The sequence below is a fragment of the Typopeltis vanoorti genome, chromosome 9 (assembly GCF_054136105.1).
Source record: "Typopeltis vanoorti isolate ZY-2024b chromosome 9, IOZ_Tvanoo_1.0, whole genome shotgun sequence".
NCBI lineage: Eukaryota > Metazoa > Arthropoda > Arachnida > Uropygi > Thelyphonidae > Typopeltis > Typopeltis vanoorti.
In genome coordinates this window covers 16,573,345-16,594,650 of record NC_143557.1, presented here as the reverse complement: position 1 = coordinate 16,594,650, position 21,306 = coordinate 16,573,345, and the positions used below count along the sequence as shown (strand labels likewise).

The 21,306-nt window shown below is 34.5% G+C and overlaps 1 protein-coding gene across 1 annotated transcript in view; it reads right to left on the bottom strand.

Moving 5' to 3' along the window:
• Positions 1-21,306, bottom strand: part of LOC150102901 (E3 SUMO-protein ligase RanBP2-like) — a 673,019-nt gene that overhangs the window by 562,769 nt on the left and 88,944 nt on the right. The window contains exon 6 of the mRNA XM_090397978.1: positions 8,149-8,208. Within this exon, the coding sequence (XP_090254104.1) occupies positions 8,149-8,208 (60 nt within the window). The remainder of the gene's footprint in view (positions 1-8,148; positions 8,209-21,306) is intronic.

The following is a 21,306-nucleotide window of genomic DNA, read 5'->3' as shown; positions in this document are numbered from 1 at the left end:
AAGACAGAAATATAAGATCTGATAATGTTGAAGTCTTGACAGATAAGAGATTAATTGATAGGAAGTTAGTAATGATGATGTAAGTTTTTCATGTAGTCCTATCATAATATCCTGTACACCTTTTGAGGGTACATGTCAGGAATTTGATGATGAAGTTGATTTCATACAAACTGTCCAAATGAGATAATCTTCCTTAAAGACTAACATTTATAACTGCAACTAGTTCCCATGTTTAGCTTCACTGATCAAGCTGGAAAGGATGCCAAATTGTCATAATTATGTTTGCCATAAGCAGATATTCAAACTGCTCACCTTATCTATCAATACACCAAATATTCTGCATCAACATTCACATCATGTATATTTCAATCAGCTCTCACTTTAAAAACATAGATGTTTGCTCTCCTGTTGGCAATCCTAGTCCATGCTTCCTTTTCTACAGATCCACCCTCTCCCAGCCAACATCAGCCTCATATTCTATGGCATTACAATGATAACTGAATGACCGCCAGAATTCCTCCCCATCTTTTCAATGGTTGATTACCGTTTCTGTTCTTCTGATCCAAACACCTATTTTGACTAAGTAACTACAGTAATGCTTACAGCAATGAGGGCCTTCTCTACTCCATTAAAAATCCTGACTTCCATGCCTGTTTCTCAAACAAGTATGTCAAAGAAGTTCAAAATAAAATTTAAAAAATTCAGTGTGTAATCTATAGCTCAGGTCCAAAACCACAGCTTCTTACTTAAGCAATACTATAGCCCATAACATCTGTAAAAAAACTCATCAAATACAAATCAGACTTTAATGGCCAAACGTTAAAAAAAATTCCATCTCAACTAATAACCGAGCCTTCTATCTCCCTCGTTAAGGCTGTTGGGTGTAGCTTCTGCCATTGCATATTTCCTTTCTCTCGATCTCACACATCCTGGTGGTACAATAATATCACCTAATGACATGACAACCTATGGATCAGATTTTTCCTCTTTTATTTGAAAACCCAAGTTGCCAGAAGGAAAAATACCCAAGTGTAATTAACAATCAGTTCCTGATTTCCTTGCCATTTTCATTTGGGTGTAAAGATTCTAGTCAATTTTAATGCTACCAAAAAAAAATCCAGTCTTTCCAAGAAGAAAGACCATGCTACACTCCTCACTTTTCATAATATTTCCTTAGTGAAGCAAGACATGTTTTCTCTTCTTGGGTTATCATTTACATCTGGCATATCCTAGCAAAAATGCATCACATCCATAGCCTCTTCAGCCTCCAAAAAAGCTTTTTTTGTTTGTTTGTTTGTTTGTTTTGTTTTAAGCAATCCTCTTCTATTCAACTCCTAAAACTTTATAAATCCCAAATTTAGCCAACCTTAGAATGTGATTCTAATATTTAGGATGACACAAAAAACCTCTCTGATGATGGCCTGTATCCAGAAGAGCCAATTGCTTCATATACCTTCTCTCTATCATGGTCTTTCTCCAATTGCTTTTTCATAAATCCATGCTTCTACGATGTTTTTTTTTTATTTTTTTTTTATACTGCTCCACCAAATTGGTCTTCATCATTCCCATCTCTACCTTCCTCTAATCATGTAAGAGCATAAGCATCTGCTGATCAACTTCCATGCAGTTCTGCTCCAAACTTATGAAACCAACTTCTCAAACTCTTCCTTTATGGTCCCTCTCTCTCTCACCCCTGATATGGGGGAGGGAGAGAGAAACTGTTGTGGAGCAATCTTCTAGAACAGGTTGCCAGCATCTGTGTTTCCCAACAACTATAACCTACAGTCTTTAAACAAAAAATGAATATCTACCATCTGTCTAACTCACCAATGATACTATTCTATTACATATATAAGTCGTGAATTTCATAAAATTACTAATAATTTTGCATATAACTATTTTGGCACCACATTGCTATATTAAATTTTCTATAATTTCTTTATCTTAATTCAAAATATTAAATTGTAATTTTCAAATTCAAAGAAACCAACAAGAAAAAAACCTGCCTGACCAGTTCCCAAGTTAGTTGTCTCTGGCACAGGCAATCAAGTTTATTTGTTTTTTCCTCCCAGAAATTAAGATTTTTCATTCTGTAAATTCAAGAAAATCGACCGTAGTATCCACACAATTTCAGACAATAACATATAGCATTAAGATAGGGACTGCATGATGGCAACACATGTCAGCCATCTCTTCATCAGATGTCACTTATAATTAGTGATAGTCTTGGGATTCATGGTAGAGATTAAACTGCCCACTAAGTCTCCAAAAGTCAGATAGGGCTAAAACAGTCTCACCTATTCCCTAAAAGGGAATGAAAAGCATTGGCTGACTTTATATATATAGATTAAACAACAATGGTTCAAGAAATGATCCTTGGGATACATATCAACATAAACTTAAATCTGGCAGATTCACATACCACATATAATACCATTTTCTGATACCTATCTGTCAGTCACACACTTATCCATGCCAATCCATATCTAGTTTATGCAACAGCCTTTCATGTGGTATCCTATCAAATGCCTTAGCAAAGACCAACAATATCCATTTCCTTTATCCAACTCAGATGTAACAGAGATAACCTCCCTTTAGTAAACCCAAGCTGTTCCTTACAAAGTATATTTTGTTTGCCTACCAATTTCTATATGCGAGTTCTTACCAACTTCTTTAAGATCTTTACAATTACTCCAGATAATGATAGGTCAATGATTAGACACGTCTTTGTACCACTCTTGCGTAATGAGGGATCCTGAGTTAAGAAGTTATGTCAAGGGCCTAACCAGTTTGGCTGAACATTTCTTTAGCATATTTGAGAATATATTCTATCTGTCCCAATTGTCAAATTCTTATCCAAGTTATGCAACAGCTCTATAACCTCACACACTTCTATCTCTTCATCCAATGTAGTGGTAGCATTGTGCACTATGTTGCATACACAAGGTAGATAGATCTCAGTGAAATGACACTCATTATTTGAACTACACATCTGCTTCTGATACAAGGGTATTGTAGGATATGTGCTATCTAGCGATTATCTTACATTAATTTTTTAGCGCAGCCGCATTTGATAAAATAATTAAATAAAAAAGGATAACTTTTATAAGAAACCAAAAGACTATTTTACCGGTGACATAAATTAAGTTTAAGGGAGATGGTAAATCCCGTATTATTCTATAGCCGGGTACAAAACTCGGATCGAAATCCATCATAATCCTAGAGTTTCATGCCAAAAAAAACTATCGGCAAGCCCAAGTGTAAGTAATCACTTGGGTAGTACAACACCAGGGCAACTCGGAGCAAAGGTGAAACAAGCTCCGTCACTGTCCTTAATATTCTCTCATAATGTAAAACGCAGCTCCTAAGAGATGTATTACTGTTTTGCATTATGAGAAGAGGTCACTACCCAGACCGGCGACATAAATTAAGTACTTAATATATGTCGCTGGTAAAATAATAGCCTTTTGGCTTCTTATAGTAGTAATGATAATATATAAGTACACCAGTTTAGCAATTCGTTAGTAGAGGTATTGTAAGTTTGGTTCACTTAAAACTTTGATATTCCAGGTCTACCTACTCACCTCAAAAAGGGTTGAAACCGGTCTGGGATGTGACCTCTTCTCATAATGTAAAACAGTAATACATCTCCTAGGAGCTGCGTTTTACATTATGAGAGCATATTAAGGACAGTGATGGAGCTTGCTCCACCTTTGCTCCGAGTTGCCCTGGTCTTGTACTACCCACGTGATTACTTACGCTTGGGCTCGGCGAGTTTTTTCAGCATGAAACTCTAGGATTACGATGGATTTCGATCCGAGTTTCGTACCTGGCTGTAGAATAATACAGGATTTACCATCTCCCTTAAACTTAAGGATAACTTTTATTATTATTATTATTTATCATGTAGTTAAACATTAAGAGGAAGTTGAATGAGTGCGAGAGAAAAAAATAGAACAACTGTCGCGTTCATGAGAACATAGAAAGAAAGAGATGACCTTCTAGAGAAGGGAGTTGGAAGTTTTAAGGGAATTTCCAAAGCCAAAAAGGTGGACAAGAGTGTTATGAGGGAGACAAATAGTTATTCTAAAATTAGCAGATGAATTTCCTTTATATGAAGTTGTGACAGATAAATGCAATTATATGTATTCTCCCAAAGCAGAGGGATTTATATGGTATGCAGAAAGCATATTCCAGCTAAGTGCTGTAAACCCATAAGAAATTAACTTTTTATATTTAAGGATACTGATGAAACTTCCACAAGGAAACTGGGAACTTTAAAATTGTCTTCATATTCTAAAGAAGTAGGAAAAGAATTGATACTCCAAAGAAGATATGAAAGAAATACATTTTTTTTAAAGAAAGATTGTGCAAAAATTCTTTTTTTTTGTTTGTTTTAGAGGAAAAACAGGTATGAGTTAAGAAATTTATATTTTATGGACATTAATGAGAGAGCTGAAGAAACTGTTATGAGCTTCAAGTCTGTGTATTCTCACAAATTCCTGACACTTTGAAGAGGAGAAAGCTTGTGTAATATTTATATTCTTTAACTGTGTTAAATGTGTGGGCCTTCAATCTCTTTTGGAGATAAATATATTTAAAGTGCAAAATTATATATAGCAATTAAGAGGGAGATGTTAAATCCCGTTTTATTTTATAGCCGGGTACGAGCACTTGCGAAACAAACATTTTACACACTCCATTTAAAATAATACAGAAATATCTACATCAATATTATTTGTAAATAAATATATCATTTTTGAATTTCCTTTGTCTCTCACTCAATCTCTTAATTTATCATAACAACAATATCCCAGGTACGATATTTGTGGTATTAACCAACTGTTTCTCTTTGAAATAGCTGGTTCTTAAAAAGAAAGTGGAAACACCCTATAAAACAGTACCAACTGCATTCCGTGAATTTATTCTTCCGCTATCATTCTTTTACTTGCAGCATAACAATAAAATTCTTTGGGGTTGCATTTAGCCTGTGTAGTCAATTTTTTTTAATTTTTTTCATATTCCAACTTCTATTTTCACACAATATAACTATTCTGGCCTGAGCTATATATATTGCATAACTTCTCTCACTCTTATTCTCACAGTATTGCTTCCACATTCCTTTTATGGATCTTCTGTTTAATAAGATTGCAAATCCATTCTATTTGTTCTTCAAACTCTAGAGAAACATTCAGATAGCACATCACTGAAGCAACTTTTTAAAGGTTTCCCATGCACTGCAGATATCCTTCCATTCAACAACTGATACCATAGAACCAAAGATAGTATTCTCCTAAGTTTGTCAATTTCCAGATTTCTAGTTCGGTGTATAACCTGTATAATCACCAAAGTGAAATTATATAGATGTTCTGACTGGAACATCCATATAACTGGCCACTTTCCAGATCAGTATGGCATAATGACTATCACCAACTGTGACAAAACAGTCACATCCTTAACTGACACACCTTCTGACACTATGGTGAAATCTAACACCTCTTAGTCCTCAAGTTGCTTCTTTCATATACTGCTTAACAAAGTTGCCACGAAGCATCTCAATAAATTCTCCTGTATTCTTCTGAGTTTTCTCTGATGCCCACACAGTATTCAGATAACTTAAGACACCTATAATAATTATCTGTTTAGTGCCCATCAGGGTAATTTGTGATGAATTTCTTTATCCAGGAAATAACTGCCAGGTCTATACAGCAACACTCCACCATATATTTCTTGCTGTTAGATCTATTTCACAAAAGATATCCTCAAACTCACTGATACATGGATGCATGGTTTGTTATTACAATTATTGCTCTAATAAGTTTCCATTCTAACTGGATTCAAGTCATCTGATATCATTAGTAGTACTCCCTCTCCTTTCCTATCTCTTACGTCAGTCCTAAAAGTACTATATTCTTTGCACTTGATTCCAGTTACAACATCCAACCCTGAGAGCCAGGTATCACTAATGCAAGCAATTTTAGGCCCCAATGTATTCACCAAATGCATGATACACCAGGATGAGATTTCATGCTGGGTGGAGCATTGTCTGGTTAAACAAGGACCCCTGCTGTTTTTGTGGGTGAACAGTGAAAAGTCAGCTAATGGAACACGCTCCAACCAAACATCTAAAAGAAGAAGAATAAACCCAACATCAGAAGAGCTGAGGATAGGAACCATGAATATAAGGAGTATTAATGGAAGAGAAACAGAACTTGCAGAAGAAATGAAAAAATACTATGTGGACATAACTGGTGATACTGAGACAAAGAAGACAAAAACATGAGATCTTACAAAATAACCAGTATAGGATGTTATATTAAGGCAATAACGATCAAGTAAAGGTAGGAAGGAGTAGTTATAAATACCAAACACGAAGATAAATTTCTTAATTGAAGGCAGTTTCAAGTACTTATGTGGGCAAACTTCAAATTGAGGAAATGGACAATGAAACTTATTTGGGCCTATGATCCAACAGTAGGTTCTTCTAAAGAAGTGGAGTAATTTTCTCCACTTCTTTAGAAGTGGAGGCAGCTGACAAAGAAAATGGAAAAAGTGATATTTGTTGTAGACCAGAACAGCACATTAGAAAATGAATCCCACCAAGCTTATAGGAACATTTGGAAAATTTGGAGAAAAAGGCAAAACTACTAATAATAATAATGATGGTAAGAATTTACTGAATTTCTGCTCAGGACATGGACTAGTCGTCATTAACACCATGTTTCAACATAAAGATGTACTAAGTTCACATGGAGAGAAGACAGAAGAAATAAGAAAAGCCTCATTAACTATGTCATTGTTGATAGTGATATCATCATGCTGGTTTAGGATACAAGAGTGTACAGAGGATTTCAAATTGGAAGTAACCATTACTTAGTTCTAAGCAGGATAAATATGGATATCACATTGATAAGAACAATAAATAAGAATGCTTTGAAGAGAATAAAATTGAGCAGCTTTTACAGGTAAACTACAGACCTGACTATACAAACATAATTGAAGAAAAAATGAAACAAACTCAAAACAAGAACCAAAGCTTGGAATCTCAGTGGCAAACTCTAAAGAAGACACTGACTGATTCAGTTAGAGAGATATGTGGTGAAGTTGTCTGCAGGGATAGAAAAATAAGAACACCATTGGAGCAGTCCTGGAAAAGAAGAAAACATAACAGATTCTAATGGTTCTATTTTTTTTTCTTCAAGTCATTTGATATCATTAGTAGTAGTTCCCCATCCTCCTCTCTCCTTTTTGTATATAGGTGAATAACCAATAAGTGAATGTGTATGTATAGCAAACCAAACTGGACAGAATTGTTCAGACTCTCCTGGGACAGACAGAAGTGGAAAGTGTTCATTCAGCCTCATTATCATCCACAGAGATGATGGAAGAGAGAAGAAGATGGCAAACCAGCATAATTAATTATGGCATGTTGGCCATTTTGTAGGGTTCGTCAGTAGATTTCAGAGAAAAATTAGCAAAGAGAAAAAATGAATAAAACTAGCTATGAATCTGCAGTTATAAGGCAAGTACAGAGCTGGTTTTATCTAAAATATGATGATAAATCCAACAAAACAGTCAGCACACTGTCATTTGTGATATTGGTTTGTTGTGCATATTACAGAATTTAATTTTTTTAAAACATATAGTTTTTGATTCATTATCTAAGTTTTTGTTTTTTTCTCCTGCCATGCTTTATTTCTACTATTTAATATATTTCACACTCATACTAGTTTTAGTTTATTTATCATGTTCTGCACTAAATATTGTGACATTCCTACCTTCAAAAACATATTCAGGTACATCTAATTAGTACTCGAATAGTTAATTTTTATAAGTATTAATTTTTAGCCTATAGATTGGAAATACAAAGGCTGCTCCATTACATGAGTTGCAAATAACCAAATTGTGAAGGCAATATTATACCACTAAACGCCACATCTCTAAAATATTTAAAATGGGAAGGGGAGATTGAAATATAAAATAAGGAAGAGTCTAACTAACACTTGAGTGCTATAAAAATTATCTCTGCACTTCACATGAGAATTCATAGGCTGCATTAACAGTGGATGCTTAAATTAAAACTATTTAAGTAAGAACAGACAATGTTATAATTTAAAGATATGCCACTACTTTTATCTTGCTACTCACCCTGAGACGAAACACAATTTCATGGTGTGGATATAACTGATCAGCACGGTCAGCCCAGTACTATATAAAGAAAAACCAAAGGAATTACAATAAATTTTTGCAACACTTTCAAACACACTGTTGCATTCATCGTATCTACAATTTGGTATAAGCAAAAAAAAAAAAGTTGCTGCTTATATGCAGACTATGATGAAGTTCATGCAGTATACAAAAAAGCAGTTTGATATGTAAATTCATGCATATATGCTTGCTTCATTGTGGTTAATGCAACACTTTCAGTCCTCAAAAAAATCAAATCACAATGTTCTATGAATGCCCTTTTTAACCTACTAATTTAACAAGGCAACAACTGATCAGTCAAACATCAAAAAGAGGTTTAATGTTAATGATTAAAGACTTAAGTGCAAATGACTGTGTAGTTTGAGCAGATGAAATTCATTAGAACCTGGATTAGGGACTGATTAGTAGAAACATACAGTGCCTGAACAACTGAACTCCTGTCTAGGGGAAGGCTGAAAACTATACATATCAGGTCATCCCAAAAGTAATGTCATTTTTAGCATTAAGTTTTGAAAGGACAAAAAGATAAATCACTTGCTAATTTAATTAAGTATATATTCTCCATTTGAATCAATAATGCTCTTCCAACGTTGTGATTTCTATATGCCATTTCTATAGAATTCAGGAGGTTTGGAAGCAAAGAAGTCACATAAACTCAATTTCAGTGCCTGTAATGTATCGTATTGCTTTTCATTAATGAAATGTTGCAAACTTCGAAATAAGTGGTAATCTGAAGGTGCAAGATCATGAAAATGTGAAGGATGTGAGAGATTTTCCTAGCCAAGTTCCTCAATCTTGGTACAGATGATTCTTGCACTATGAGGGCGTGCGTTATCATGGTGAAAAACAACTCCCTTTCAACTGACCAGAGAACACCTCTTTTCATTCAATCGATCGAGTTGTTCACAGTATACTTCAACTGTGATTGTTTGGTTTTGTGGCAAGAGTTCAAAGTGTATAATACCAGGCATATCTCACAAATCTTAACAAAACCTTCTGAGGGTGAAGGTCTTGTTTTGTTTGAGGTTTAGCCTGTTCCCCTGAATGAACCCACTGCCATTGGTGCTTAACATTCCAGTGACTACACAATTCAAAAACGAGATTGAACCTCTTAAGAATAAAGGCGCAGATGCTGACGCGCTCTCTTCGATTGTTGTTCATCAGTTCGTGAGGAACCCACCTGCCAAGCTTAGCCACTATTCCAAGTTCTTGCAAATGGTGATGGATGGTTGATGATGATGAATTAAGATCTTTTGCTAAATCTTCAGTTGCATTTTCATCTCTTACAATAGAGTGGATTTCAGCATATCATTATTGAGCGAGATAGGGTGCTTAGAGCAATGGGACTCTTTCAAGCTAAAGTCCCCTTAGCAAAATTTTTGAAACTATCGTTGGCACTTTCACACATGCAAAACATTACCACCATACAATCCTTGCACATTTTTTACAGTATTAGCAGCATCGTTGCCTTTTTTTTTAACTCAAAATGATGTGCTCTTGACTGACCTCCATAGAAATAAAGGGTTATTTAAACAATAACTCATGTATGATGGAGCAAGGTGGAATTCCTTTGAATGAGGCCGAATTCATCATCCTTCATTCATTCATCTAAGACTTAAGATCTAAAACTAAGACTGATCCAACATAAATGCTGGATCAATCTTAGTTGCTTCTACAAGAGTATTAAGAAAGAGCTACAGTATTTTCTAATCCCCTCCATCCCCATATTGCTATCCTGCTGCTTGCATTGGCATGTTGAAAATATTAGTGGGATGTTTTATGGTGATGGTGGGGAGTAGGGGAGGAAGGGGACATTTATTTCTTATATATCAGGTCATCCCAAAAGTAATGTCATTTTTATACGGTACTTATAAAACTTTAAAAATTCATGTTTAGACAAGCTGAGACACATTTGAACAAGTACAGTATAAAAAATACATCACTTTTGGGATGACCTGATATATAAGAAATAAATATCCCCTTCCTCCCCACCATCACCATAAAACATCCCACTAATGTTTTCAAGAAGCAAATGCAAGCAGCAGAATAGCAATGTGGGGATGGAGGGAATTAGAAAATACTGTAGCTATTTTTTAGTTGCTTATACAAGAGTATAAGCAACTAAGACTGATCCAGCATTTATGTTCCAAATGAAGGTGTAAAATAACAGCATAAGAAAATCATTCACACTATAAGACACTAAATAATAAATCTGGTTTTTGGACTGTCCAGATTTATTAATAACACTGTTAGTAACATCAGTGTCTACAAATGAGTATTCAAGTTAAATCTATAGAGATAACAGCTTCGGATATCAGCTGTCAGTACGCACAAACTTCATCCCAGTAATGAACTAAGCATCTGCAAAATTGCATGTTCTAAAGGCCGATTTGTCTGTACACAGGATGAAAAACCTAAGTATCTGGGAGAAAAAATCCTGTTACCTCCGTATGAGATCAGCTAACTCACCTTCAATTGAAAAAGACAATATAATATTTCCCCTCAACACGACGAGAATTGAACCCAGGTCTTTTCCAATGAAAGGGTGCAATGTTCGGATGTTCTCCCAGTTTTGCTAAGGAGGCCTATTTGGAAAAGATAAAAATTTTAAAAATACAGATATTTTTATATTTCTTAAATGGCAAGGATAATTACCTATCCTTCAACAAGAACAATTAATACAATACTTTCATTCTGATCCACATAAGGAATGTTTCAGCATTGTATTTACATATGCAGCTTTTTATTTTCTTCTTATTATTTTTTTAATAAAAGATCTGTTTTATTTTTTTTTTAACAGAAGCCAACCATCACTGTGTGTTGGTTGGCTTTTGTTTGCAATTGTACCCATGAATATTTGAATATGATATTATTAAAAACAATGACAGATTATCATCTGGACTCCATTATATATTTTATTATATTGCAATTAAATCCTTTTAGGCTTTTGATAGCCTAAAAAACAATAATAAAACAGATTTTTCATTTAAAAAAACCAATCTGAGCAATAGAAGATCATAGGTTTACAAAAACTGTGTTGTTCCTATTATTACAAGCTTTTAATGGCACTTGCGACATAAATGATCACATCACACACATGTATTCACAAGAGAAAAAAATTAAAAATAAAAATTATTATTGCAAATATTTTGGGCTGAAATTAATGTGCATTCATCAGTGCATTAGCATAATCATAAGGTGAATGCTAGAACAAAGAACATTAATCCTATTTACAGAGTTGAACCACATGCTGGATTGCCACCATACAAGAATGTTACATAATAAAATGCGATTACAATTAAAGCTAAAACTATAATTAAAATAATTCTAAAAAAAATTATTTAGATAAAATGACTGAATGATACAGCATTATATTAAGAAAAAACAGGGAGCAACAAGACAAGAAGCACACTACTGCTTGCCATTTATGTGGATGAGAACCTCCCAAATCTTGGTAATGGATAGGCATTCCAATTTTAGTTTGGGAAACGTAGAAATGGTTCAGCATTCTCCTTTAACCCTTTGAGATATAAATTATTTTTAAAGTTGGAACAGATAAAACTACTATTTATTTAAATCATGTGATTTATTTTGTTAATTGTTATAAAAAATATTAATAATTTTGCAAGGTAGGATACTTTTCGAAGCACTTAGGTAAATGTAATGGTATCAAACATTTTTTACATTGCCATATAGTCTCACTTCTTACATTATGCTTGGCACATACATGGCATCTCTTTGCTGGATGTTGCTTTTTATCAGTAGGGGATATATGTTCAGGGGAATGTGCCCAATTTTTTGCCTGCAGTCTAAGTGGGCAGTCCTTTTGCGATGGACGTCCACGGGTACTATAATTAGGTAAAGATATATTTGACAACATATCTTCTGCTACGTTCAAACGGAAATTGACTATTGTTAGTTTTGATGTATTGGGGTAGTTTGGAATATAAAACATAAGCATTGTAAATAGCGATATCCATTAAATAGAAAAATATTTTCTTGTAACCTTTGACGCATTTCTGCATCTTGCCTATGGACACCGCCCATTCCGTAATTGTATTCAAGAACACATTTAGATTTTTTTTTAGATTACTTTATCTTCATCGTCCCTCTTACTTCTCCTTACTTTTCCTGTATCTACCATTTCTTCTTTTGAATGCTTTGTGTTTATCATGTAAACATCCTTCTTATCGCGGCAACATAATGACAAAATTCCTCGACAAGATAAAGTTTTTGATTTGCCTTTTTTATTTTATATGTCGTCAATTTCTTTGGCATATTCTTGCGATTTTTTCTAACTGCCACCACAACATTTGTACTATTTTTTCTTAAGAAATAAAATAATTCTGGTGAAGAATACTAATTATCTAAGAGTAATGTATATCCTTTTCCTAAATTAAGTTCGGTCACCTCCATGGAGACATTTTGAGATGCAGGTGTATTGCTTCCGGGAATTTTATCCTTTCCTGTATAAATTTTGAACTTTGAAAATATCCAGAGTCTGATTCACATAGCTTGTAAAATTTTATCCCAAATCGTGCTCGTTTGCTAGCGATGAACTGTACATAATTTTGTCGACCTCTATATTTCATAAGGGATTCGTCAATTACTACATTTTTATCTGGTGTATATAATTGCTGAAACTTATTATTCAGGTAGTCGACTATATTTCACACTTTACATATTTTGTCGTCTTTCTTTATTGTTTCATTATCTTAAATAATGTTTCGTAATGTTAGAGTTTATATGCATATATATTCACTGCCTAACACTCTAAATTCATTTGAAATTGACGCAAACTTCGTAACATCTGCGATACGTCAAAATCAATTTTGGTGCAATAAACAAAAGACTTGTCACAGACATCTTTGTATGTTAACAGGTTAATAACCACTCTAACCTAGAGTGGCTCCAATGTAAAAGGTTAGTATCTGTGTGTGTGTGTTAAGGCTTAAGTGCTGGGAGGACATCATGTTGGAGGTTTAATGAAATATTTACAGCACTAGGAAAGGATTAAAATCTAATTTTTCAATATCTTCCAATATTTCATCTCAGTCAATGAGATATCTTCAGGGATTACAAATAACTCTTATAACACATGCACACAAAGACAACACAATACTAAATGAAACACGTGGGTGACTGAAGTCCTATCTAGGTGGTGCACCCTCTATGGGCATTTGTAGGTAGGTGGTCAAGGATGTAAAGTGAGACCTCTGACAATTATTGTTTCCCAAATTTTGGGAAGTTTTATGCATTCGTATTTATTTAAATTCGGTTGATTTCTGAGTGCTGCTGCAGATTCTAAAAATCCTCTTTCCTTCTTAAATTTACTATGATGAAGCATGGTGGTTTTCTTCCAGGAGATCTATAGGTTGATCCAATACTGTTAAACGGTGAGATGACATCAAAGCTTACCAATATATCTATATCGTTTAAAGTTATATATTCAATCAAGGTTTTAAAACGAGTAGTTTTTTTATATAGAATGGGTAAGTCCAATGAGGGAGGTGAGAGTTAGCCAGCTATTTTAACAATTTGTAGCATGGAGCATCCTTAACTAAAAAAAAGTACTGTCGTTGCCAGAGCGGATAAGGGTAATGTTCACAGTCGTCCTTAATGCCAACGAATATAATCAAAAAATGGATATTAATTTCCGAAATCACGTTACCTACATCCAACTAGATCACAATCCCACAAAAATGCAAGTTAAAAAATTAAAAAACTTTGAAAAGTATCTTCCTGGATGCTGGACATTACAAAAAAACTCAAACCATTCAGTTCTCGTCCCCCCCCCCCCCCCCACACACACACAGGATATATGGTTTACCTAAAATCCACAAACCTAATTTCTCTTAAGACTAAAGTAAAAGCCAGTGATGCTTCATGCCACAAATTGTCAAAAAACAGCTGACTAACTCTGTCACCTCCTCCCCATCATTGGGCTTGCATCCTAAAAGCTCTAACCATTTTAAAACCTTGATTAAAAATTTAACTTCAAATAATACAGATATATTGGTAAGCTTTGACATCGCCTCACTGTTTACCAATATTCCCTAAAATGACACCCCAACACTCTTCAAAAAGTTTTTTCCTTCGGATATGGTTATTTTTCTTGGAAGAACAAAATTTACCAACACAGGGAACAGCTATGGCCCCCCCCCTCTCATCCCCTCTTGCCAGTTTTTACATGGAAAATTTTGAAAAACAATCCACAAACTCAAACCTTCTATATGACTAAGATATGTAGATGAAGTGTTCTCTATTTGGCCTCATGCCCTAGAAACAGACTCCACCTCAATAGTCAACATCCAAGAATCCAGTTTACTACAGAAAAAGAAAATAACAATAGCTTCCTTCCTAATGGTAATCTTTCCTTCACCGTATATAGAAACCCCACTCACGGGGAGTACTTTTGTAAACTTTCCCATCACCACATTCAACAATATCACATTATTAAAACTAACCAATAGAGCCTATAATTTTCATTCCAGTGGAATCACTCTTTCAACCGAACTCAACCACATACACAACACCTTCCTTTCCAATGGCTACAGTGATTACAGAATTAAAAAAATAATTAGTTCCTCCCCCATCCCTTCAGAAGGATTGCTTTCTCAGTGCCTTGGAGTATATAAAGTAACCTGTTCCTGTAAGTCGGCTTACTTCAGACAGACAGATAGTTCAGCGACCATCCATTTAGAAGAACACAAATCATATATCTGCAATCGCAGCTATGGTCAATCTGGCCTTGCAGACCACGTATTGGATACAACCCACAAGATCTCCTGGAAGAAAACCACCATAGTAAATTTAAAAAGGAAAGACTTTTCAGAATCTGCAGTGGCACTCAGAAATCAACCGAATTTAAATAAATACGGATGCATAAAATTTTCCAAAATTTGGCAAGCAATAATTGTCACAAGTCCCACTTTACATCCAAGGCCACCTACAAACACCCACATAGGGCACAACACCTAGACAGGACTCTAAAGTCCTGTCTAGGTGTTGCAAGAATTATTTGCAATCCATGAAGATGTCTTAGTGACTGAGACGAAATATTGGAAGCATTAAAAATTAGTTTTTAATCCTTTCCTAGTGCTGTAAATCTCCACCATGATGTAAAAGGATAGTATTGAACCAGAGAATATTTGATAAGTGTCCACTCAATGCTGAGCAAGACCAGATTTTTCACGTTTATTGTTCTTGATGTAAGATTTGATTTCATAGTCATTTTTTGCCCAAGCATTCTGTTTGACCAAAATACAAGCAGAGGCACTCACACTGAATCTAGTAAACACCAGAGAGGGAAATGAGGGGGGGGGGGGGACTGTTTATCTTTCTTTCGTGGATGCTAACCAGTGGTTAGATTTTGCTGATAGAGAAGAATGTAGTGACTAAACTATCTTTTCAGGATCTTTGCAACTGCTTCCAAGATGCCTTCGATGTATAGGATAGGGACTGCCATACAGGTTCAGGGCTATTGGAGATAGGTTTGTAATTGTTCAGAATGTGCTTAAACTTCCTTGAGCTTGACTGACCTATGAGGAGCCCAGCAAGAACAACTTCCTGTCTTCTCTTCCTATGTTGGCTAGACTGCAAGTGTTTTATGACATGCTTAATCTCGTGTAATTTGTTCATCAGTGCTTCCTGTCATGAGTATTGCCGATGTGTAATTAACGTCGATCAAACAGTAGGTAGAGAAAGTATCAGTGGATCTAACAACTACATCTGTGATGCCATTTTGGCAACTCCTATAGGTGGGGATGATCTCTCATTGCTTCTGCCTTGGCGTCTCCACTACTGGGCCTGGCTCCCACTGATGAGACCTCAATAAAGGTCGAAACCGGTATGGGTAGTGCCACTTGCCACTATCACACCTTTTGGCAACTCCTATAGGTGGGGATGACCTTTCCTTGCTTCTGCCTTGGTGTCTGCACTACTGGGCCTGGCCCCCACTGATGAGATCTCAATAAAGGTGAAAACCGGTATGCATTACACATATCCGCAAGGAGATGTGCTTTGCATTATGGAAGATACTGAGATTGGAGTGAAGATAGCTTTCTCCACCTTTGCCACAAGTTGCCTTGGTGTTGCACCACCTTAGCTCAGTCCTGAAGATACTTTCAGGTGCAAACTTTTGTTTGCTCACACTTGGATAAAGGATTAAAATAAACTTATTATAGAGTTCTACTCCAATCATCAGAAATTTGACCTTCTGACCAGGCCCTCTGAATTTTGCAGTCTAACCACTGCAAAAGTTTTTATATCTCCATACGTAGGTATTTCTGGTCGAATATCATCTAATCCAGGAGCATTGCACATTTCAAGTTTTCCATGCCTTTTTCTACATTGAGTATTGATGTTTACTCCTCTTTGCATTCCTTTTGAAAATTTTCTAATACAGTTCTGTCATTGTTTAGTTCGTTTAACAGACCTTCAAAGTAATTACTCCAGATATTCTTCAGTTTTAATGTCACCTTTATCATCTTTTATTCCTTTTATAGTACTCTTTCCTCCATTTTGGCAACTCCTAGAGGTGGGGATGACCTCTCATTACTTCTGCCTTGGTGTCTCCACTACTGGGTCTGGCTCTGACTGATGAGACCTCAATAAAGGTCGAAAGCTTCTTCAATAGCCTCCAGAACATTTTTGCCTGATATTTATTTTCCATACCTTTACCAAAGGTATGGAATATAATCAAAAAAAGCTAAACAAAAATCATGTCTTCACATGATTTTTTGTTTAGCTTTCTATTCGCTCCTCTATTTCTCTCAAGAATCTTATATCTGTGGTCTCTAGTCTTTGAACTATTTTTAACCTCTCAGATCATAATTTAAAACTAGTTTGAATGCTGTGTTGTATACTGCTAGTTTATTATTTTGGCTAATTTCTCTCTTATTGTATATAAAATTCAGCTGGCTCCACACTACCGGTATTGCATATTCTGTTGTCATCATCATCAAATTCTGACATAACCCTCAAGGGCATACAGAGTATTATAATACTAGAAGAAAAAGTTACATCATGACTAATACCTATTAACAAGTTTTCTCCAAATTAATCTGTCAAGACTCCAATATTATCAAATCTTAAATTTCTGTCTTCTAAGGTACTTCTTACTGTATCAATCCAGCAAGACTCGATCTTCCTGTGGATCTTTTACCTGCCATCCTAGCAATTAACACTTGTTTTGCTGAATGATGGCACTATTTCTATATTTAATTTGGCATCTTAACTAAAAACTGTGGCTCCATCCCATCCATCCATTTCTTATCTGACCAAGACAATAGAGCTCTGATTAAGGACTTTAGGCAACTTAATGCAGCTGGCATGCCATTCTTCTGCTGCATCCCTTGAGGGGAAAGTGTTTTACCTCTGTAGAAATGTGTGTATATAGGAATATATGGAGAACATACTCTCAACAGGAATGGTAAAAAAATTGATCGACTTTGTAGTTTATAATCACCTTAAAATAATTAACTCTTTTTATAAACATAAAGACATACATAAATATACTTGGGCAGCTAGAGGATGGAAATCAATATCGGATCATTTTATCTTAAATGAAAAGACAAAGTTCTCTTTAGATGTTAGAGTTCACAGAGAATAAGTAGTGACCACTTCTTTGTTAAAATAAAATTAAGATTACCACCTAAATGGCAACAAATAACAAGAATAGAAAGAAAATTTAAAAGATTTGTTTATAAAACTAGATTATTAAATGACACAAATATACAATGGCTATATGAACAAAGAATTAACCAATATTTAGATAAAATAAAACAGAATGAAGAAATAGAAATAAATGGCTTAATATAAAAACAATAATAAATAATAAATAAAGCAACAAATGAAGGCTTAGGCAAATCCAAAAAATTCAATAAAAGGAAAAAACTGAAGATATGGGATGATACAATCAAAATGAAAACAGAACCTATTATAAATGGTTAAGCAGTAAAAGATCAGAAGATGAAATAGAATATAAAAGAATAAGAGCCATAGTTAAAAGAGAAGTCGGAAAAAGACAGAGACGCATGGAACAAATTTGTTTCCAATTTAGAACACGATTTATATAAAATAAGACCCAATGTATATAAGATTTTGAAACAGTACAGATACTAAAGAAAACATAAAATTAAACATAGAAAGTATTTTTAACTTGGGTATAATTATGTTAAAGATACCAAGCAATTTTAAACTTGGTTTTACTCCATTTTTTCCAAGTGAGCAAACAGACAAAGTGTCAAGTTTGTGCCTGCAATTGATGCAAGACTAGCTGATCCCATAGGTAGTGCAAGACCAAGGCAACTTGTGGTAAAGGTGGAGCAAGCTCTGATCACTAATCTTAATATTTACCCTTAATGCCAAAACACATCTCCAAGAAGGGGATGTATGATGTTTTGTATTAAAGGCAAGGGGCCACTACCCAGACCAGTTTCGACCTTTATTGAGGTCTCATCAGTGGGAGCCAGGCTAGAAATACCAAGATTTAGTAATGCAGAGCTTGTAAGTATTTTACCAAAACAAGTTACCATAAGGTGTTTTAACCTTATTAAATAAAAATCTCAGGAGGAGATCTAAATGTAGAAACTATTTTTAACTTGGGTATAATTATGTTAAAGATACCAAGCAATTTTAAACTTGGTTTTACTCCATTTTTCCCAAAATGGAGTAAAACCAAAATCAAGGTATTAAACTTTCTCCTACTGTGAACTTAAACACTCTACTTTTTGCTGATGACCAAAAAAAATTCTGAAGATAACTTGCAGAAAGTTATTTTAAATTTAAATGAAATAACCAAAGATTATCGAATGATAATATCAACAGAAAAATCAAAAACAATGGCCTTTAAAGGACAAGATCTAATAAGAAATAAAATAGTAATAGATAACAAGATTTTAGAACAGGTGAATTCATTTAACTACCTAGGATGTATGATTACATATGATCATGAAAACGATATAAACCTAAAAACTGCAAAATATTTAAAAATAATGGGTGTGATTAACTGTATATTTAAATCTAACCTAGTTCAAGAACAAACCAGACTAAAAGTATACAATACATTAGCCCTACCAATCCTATTGTATGGAAGTGAAATCTGGACAATAAAGCACAAAGATAAACAAAGATTAATAACAGCTGAAATGAAGTTTATGAGAAAAACTGCAAAGTATACTCTATTTGATCACAAAAGAAATGAAGAAATTACGAAAGAATTAAACCAGGAATCAATAATAGAAAAAATTAAAAAATATAAACAAATGAATGGAACACATTGAAAGAATGAAAACAGAAAGATTACCAAAACAAGCCTTAAATTTACAAACCATTAGGAAAAAGAAAACCAGGATGTCCTCTTAAGAGATTCAATGATGATTAAGGCCAGAACAGGCCACTCTAGGCCTAAATCCTTGAGAGGCATGATGATGATTATGAGAATTGTGTGTTCGGGGCTGGTTTGCCTGTTCTGAGAGATGAAAAACTGGAGTTTCTGTGAGAAGAAACTGTCTACCATATGAGGCTGGCTAACTCACCATTTCATTGAAAATGCCTGGTGAAGGTTACTAACTTCATAGATAGGATTTGAAGCTAGATCTTTTCAACCAAAAATTTCATCTATACCAAATGAGCTATGGAGGCTCTCAAAACTGTATCTAAAGACAAAATATTTTACTTATTCTATAGGTTTTCTATTAAAAATTTCTGTTTCTGCCTATTTTCATAGCTTTGGATCCTTTCATTTGCTAATTTTCTTGCCAAATTTCTTACGCCTGTTATTCAATTTAGTCAGGGAATCCTGGAGAATGCTTTGTGTTTGTTTATAGTAATAACATCATCTGAATAAAGAAAAGGACTTAGTTTCATATCTCCAATTCTAAAATCAGGTATAATACCACTTTTTCATAATGCAATCCATATAGATAAAAAACAGTGGAGATATTGTGCACCCTTATCTTACACCTGATTCTTATATCAAACCATTTCTCTGCATTCCCTTCAACTGTGATTGTTCACTTACAACTTAAAATAGATTGAATATTCCTCTATATAATGCACCATTCACTCCATATTATCACAGCAGAAGAACGCCTTCTGTATTTGTAAAAAAAAAAAAAAAACACAATTCCTTCACGAACAGTTTAAGTTGTTTTGTATCTCTTTTATACACCCTGACGAAGCGAGAGAGCTAAGTTGGCGAAGCTTGTTGGCATTTTTTTACTTACTATCGATTATTAAAATCCTTCAGCCAATATACAACCCAGTTCATGTTAATTTCTTGCATTATCTACTCCATTTTTGATTTCCACATTTCAGGCTTATAGGTTTTCTACCTCAATTGATAAGTACTTACTCCTGTTTGCATTCCTCTTGAATGTTTTCTACTACTGTTCTGGTGCTGCTTGTTTCATTTAACAGTCTTTTAAAGTAATTACTCTAGACAACTATAATATCTTTATCTTCTCATATCATCTTTATCATTTCATTCATTTTGCAGTACTCTTTTTAAGTTTTTTTTTTTTTTTTTAAATAGCCTCCAGAACATTTTGCCAGCTTTGAGATATATTTATCTTCTACATTCTTACTGCTGATTTATTTCCTAAGAACCTTTTGTTATGCTTTCATCTTTTCAGAACTGCTTCTTTAACTTCCTGTGTCCACCACTGTGCGCTTATTTTTCTATTCTTGCACAACTTCACCACATGCTTCTCTATCTGAATCAGTGAATGTTTTCTTCAGAGTTTGCCACTAAGACTCAAAGGTTTATTTCTTGTTTTTGTACTGTCATTTTGTCTTGTAATGTTTGTATAGTTAGGCTACAGCCAGGTATAATACCACTTACCTGTAAAAGCTGCTCAAGTTTAATTTTGATAGCTTTCTTACACATCATTCTTTTCAATGTGAAATTTATTTTACCCTGCTTAAAACTAAGTGATAGTCACTTCCAATTTCAAATCCTCTGCATCCTCTTATCCTGCATTAGCACGAAGATACGAGGGTTGTTTGAAAAATTTGGTAAATTTCCAATAGATGGCGACAAAATTCATTAATTCATACCAGTGTCAGCACGTATCATCTTTTTCATGATCCCTG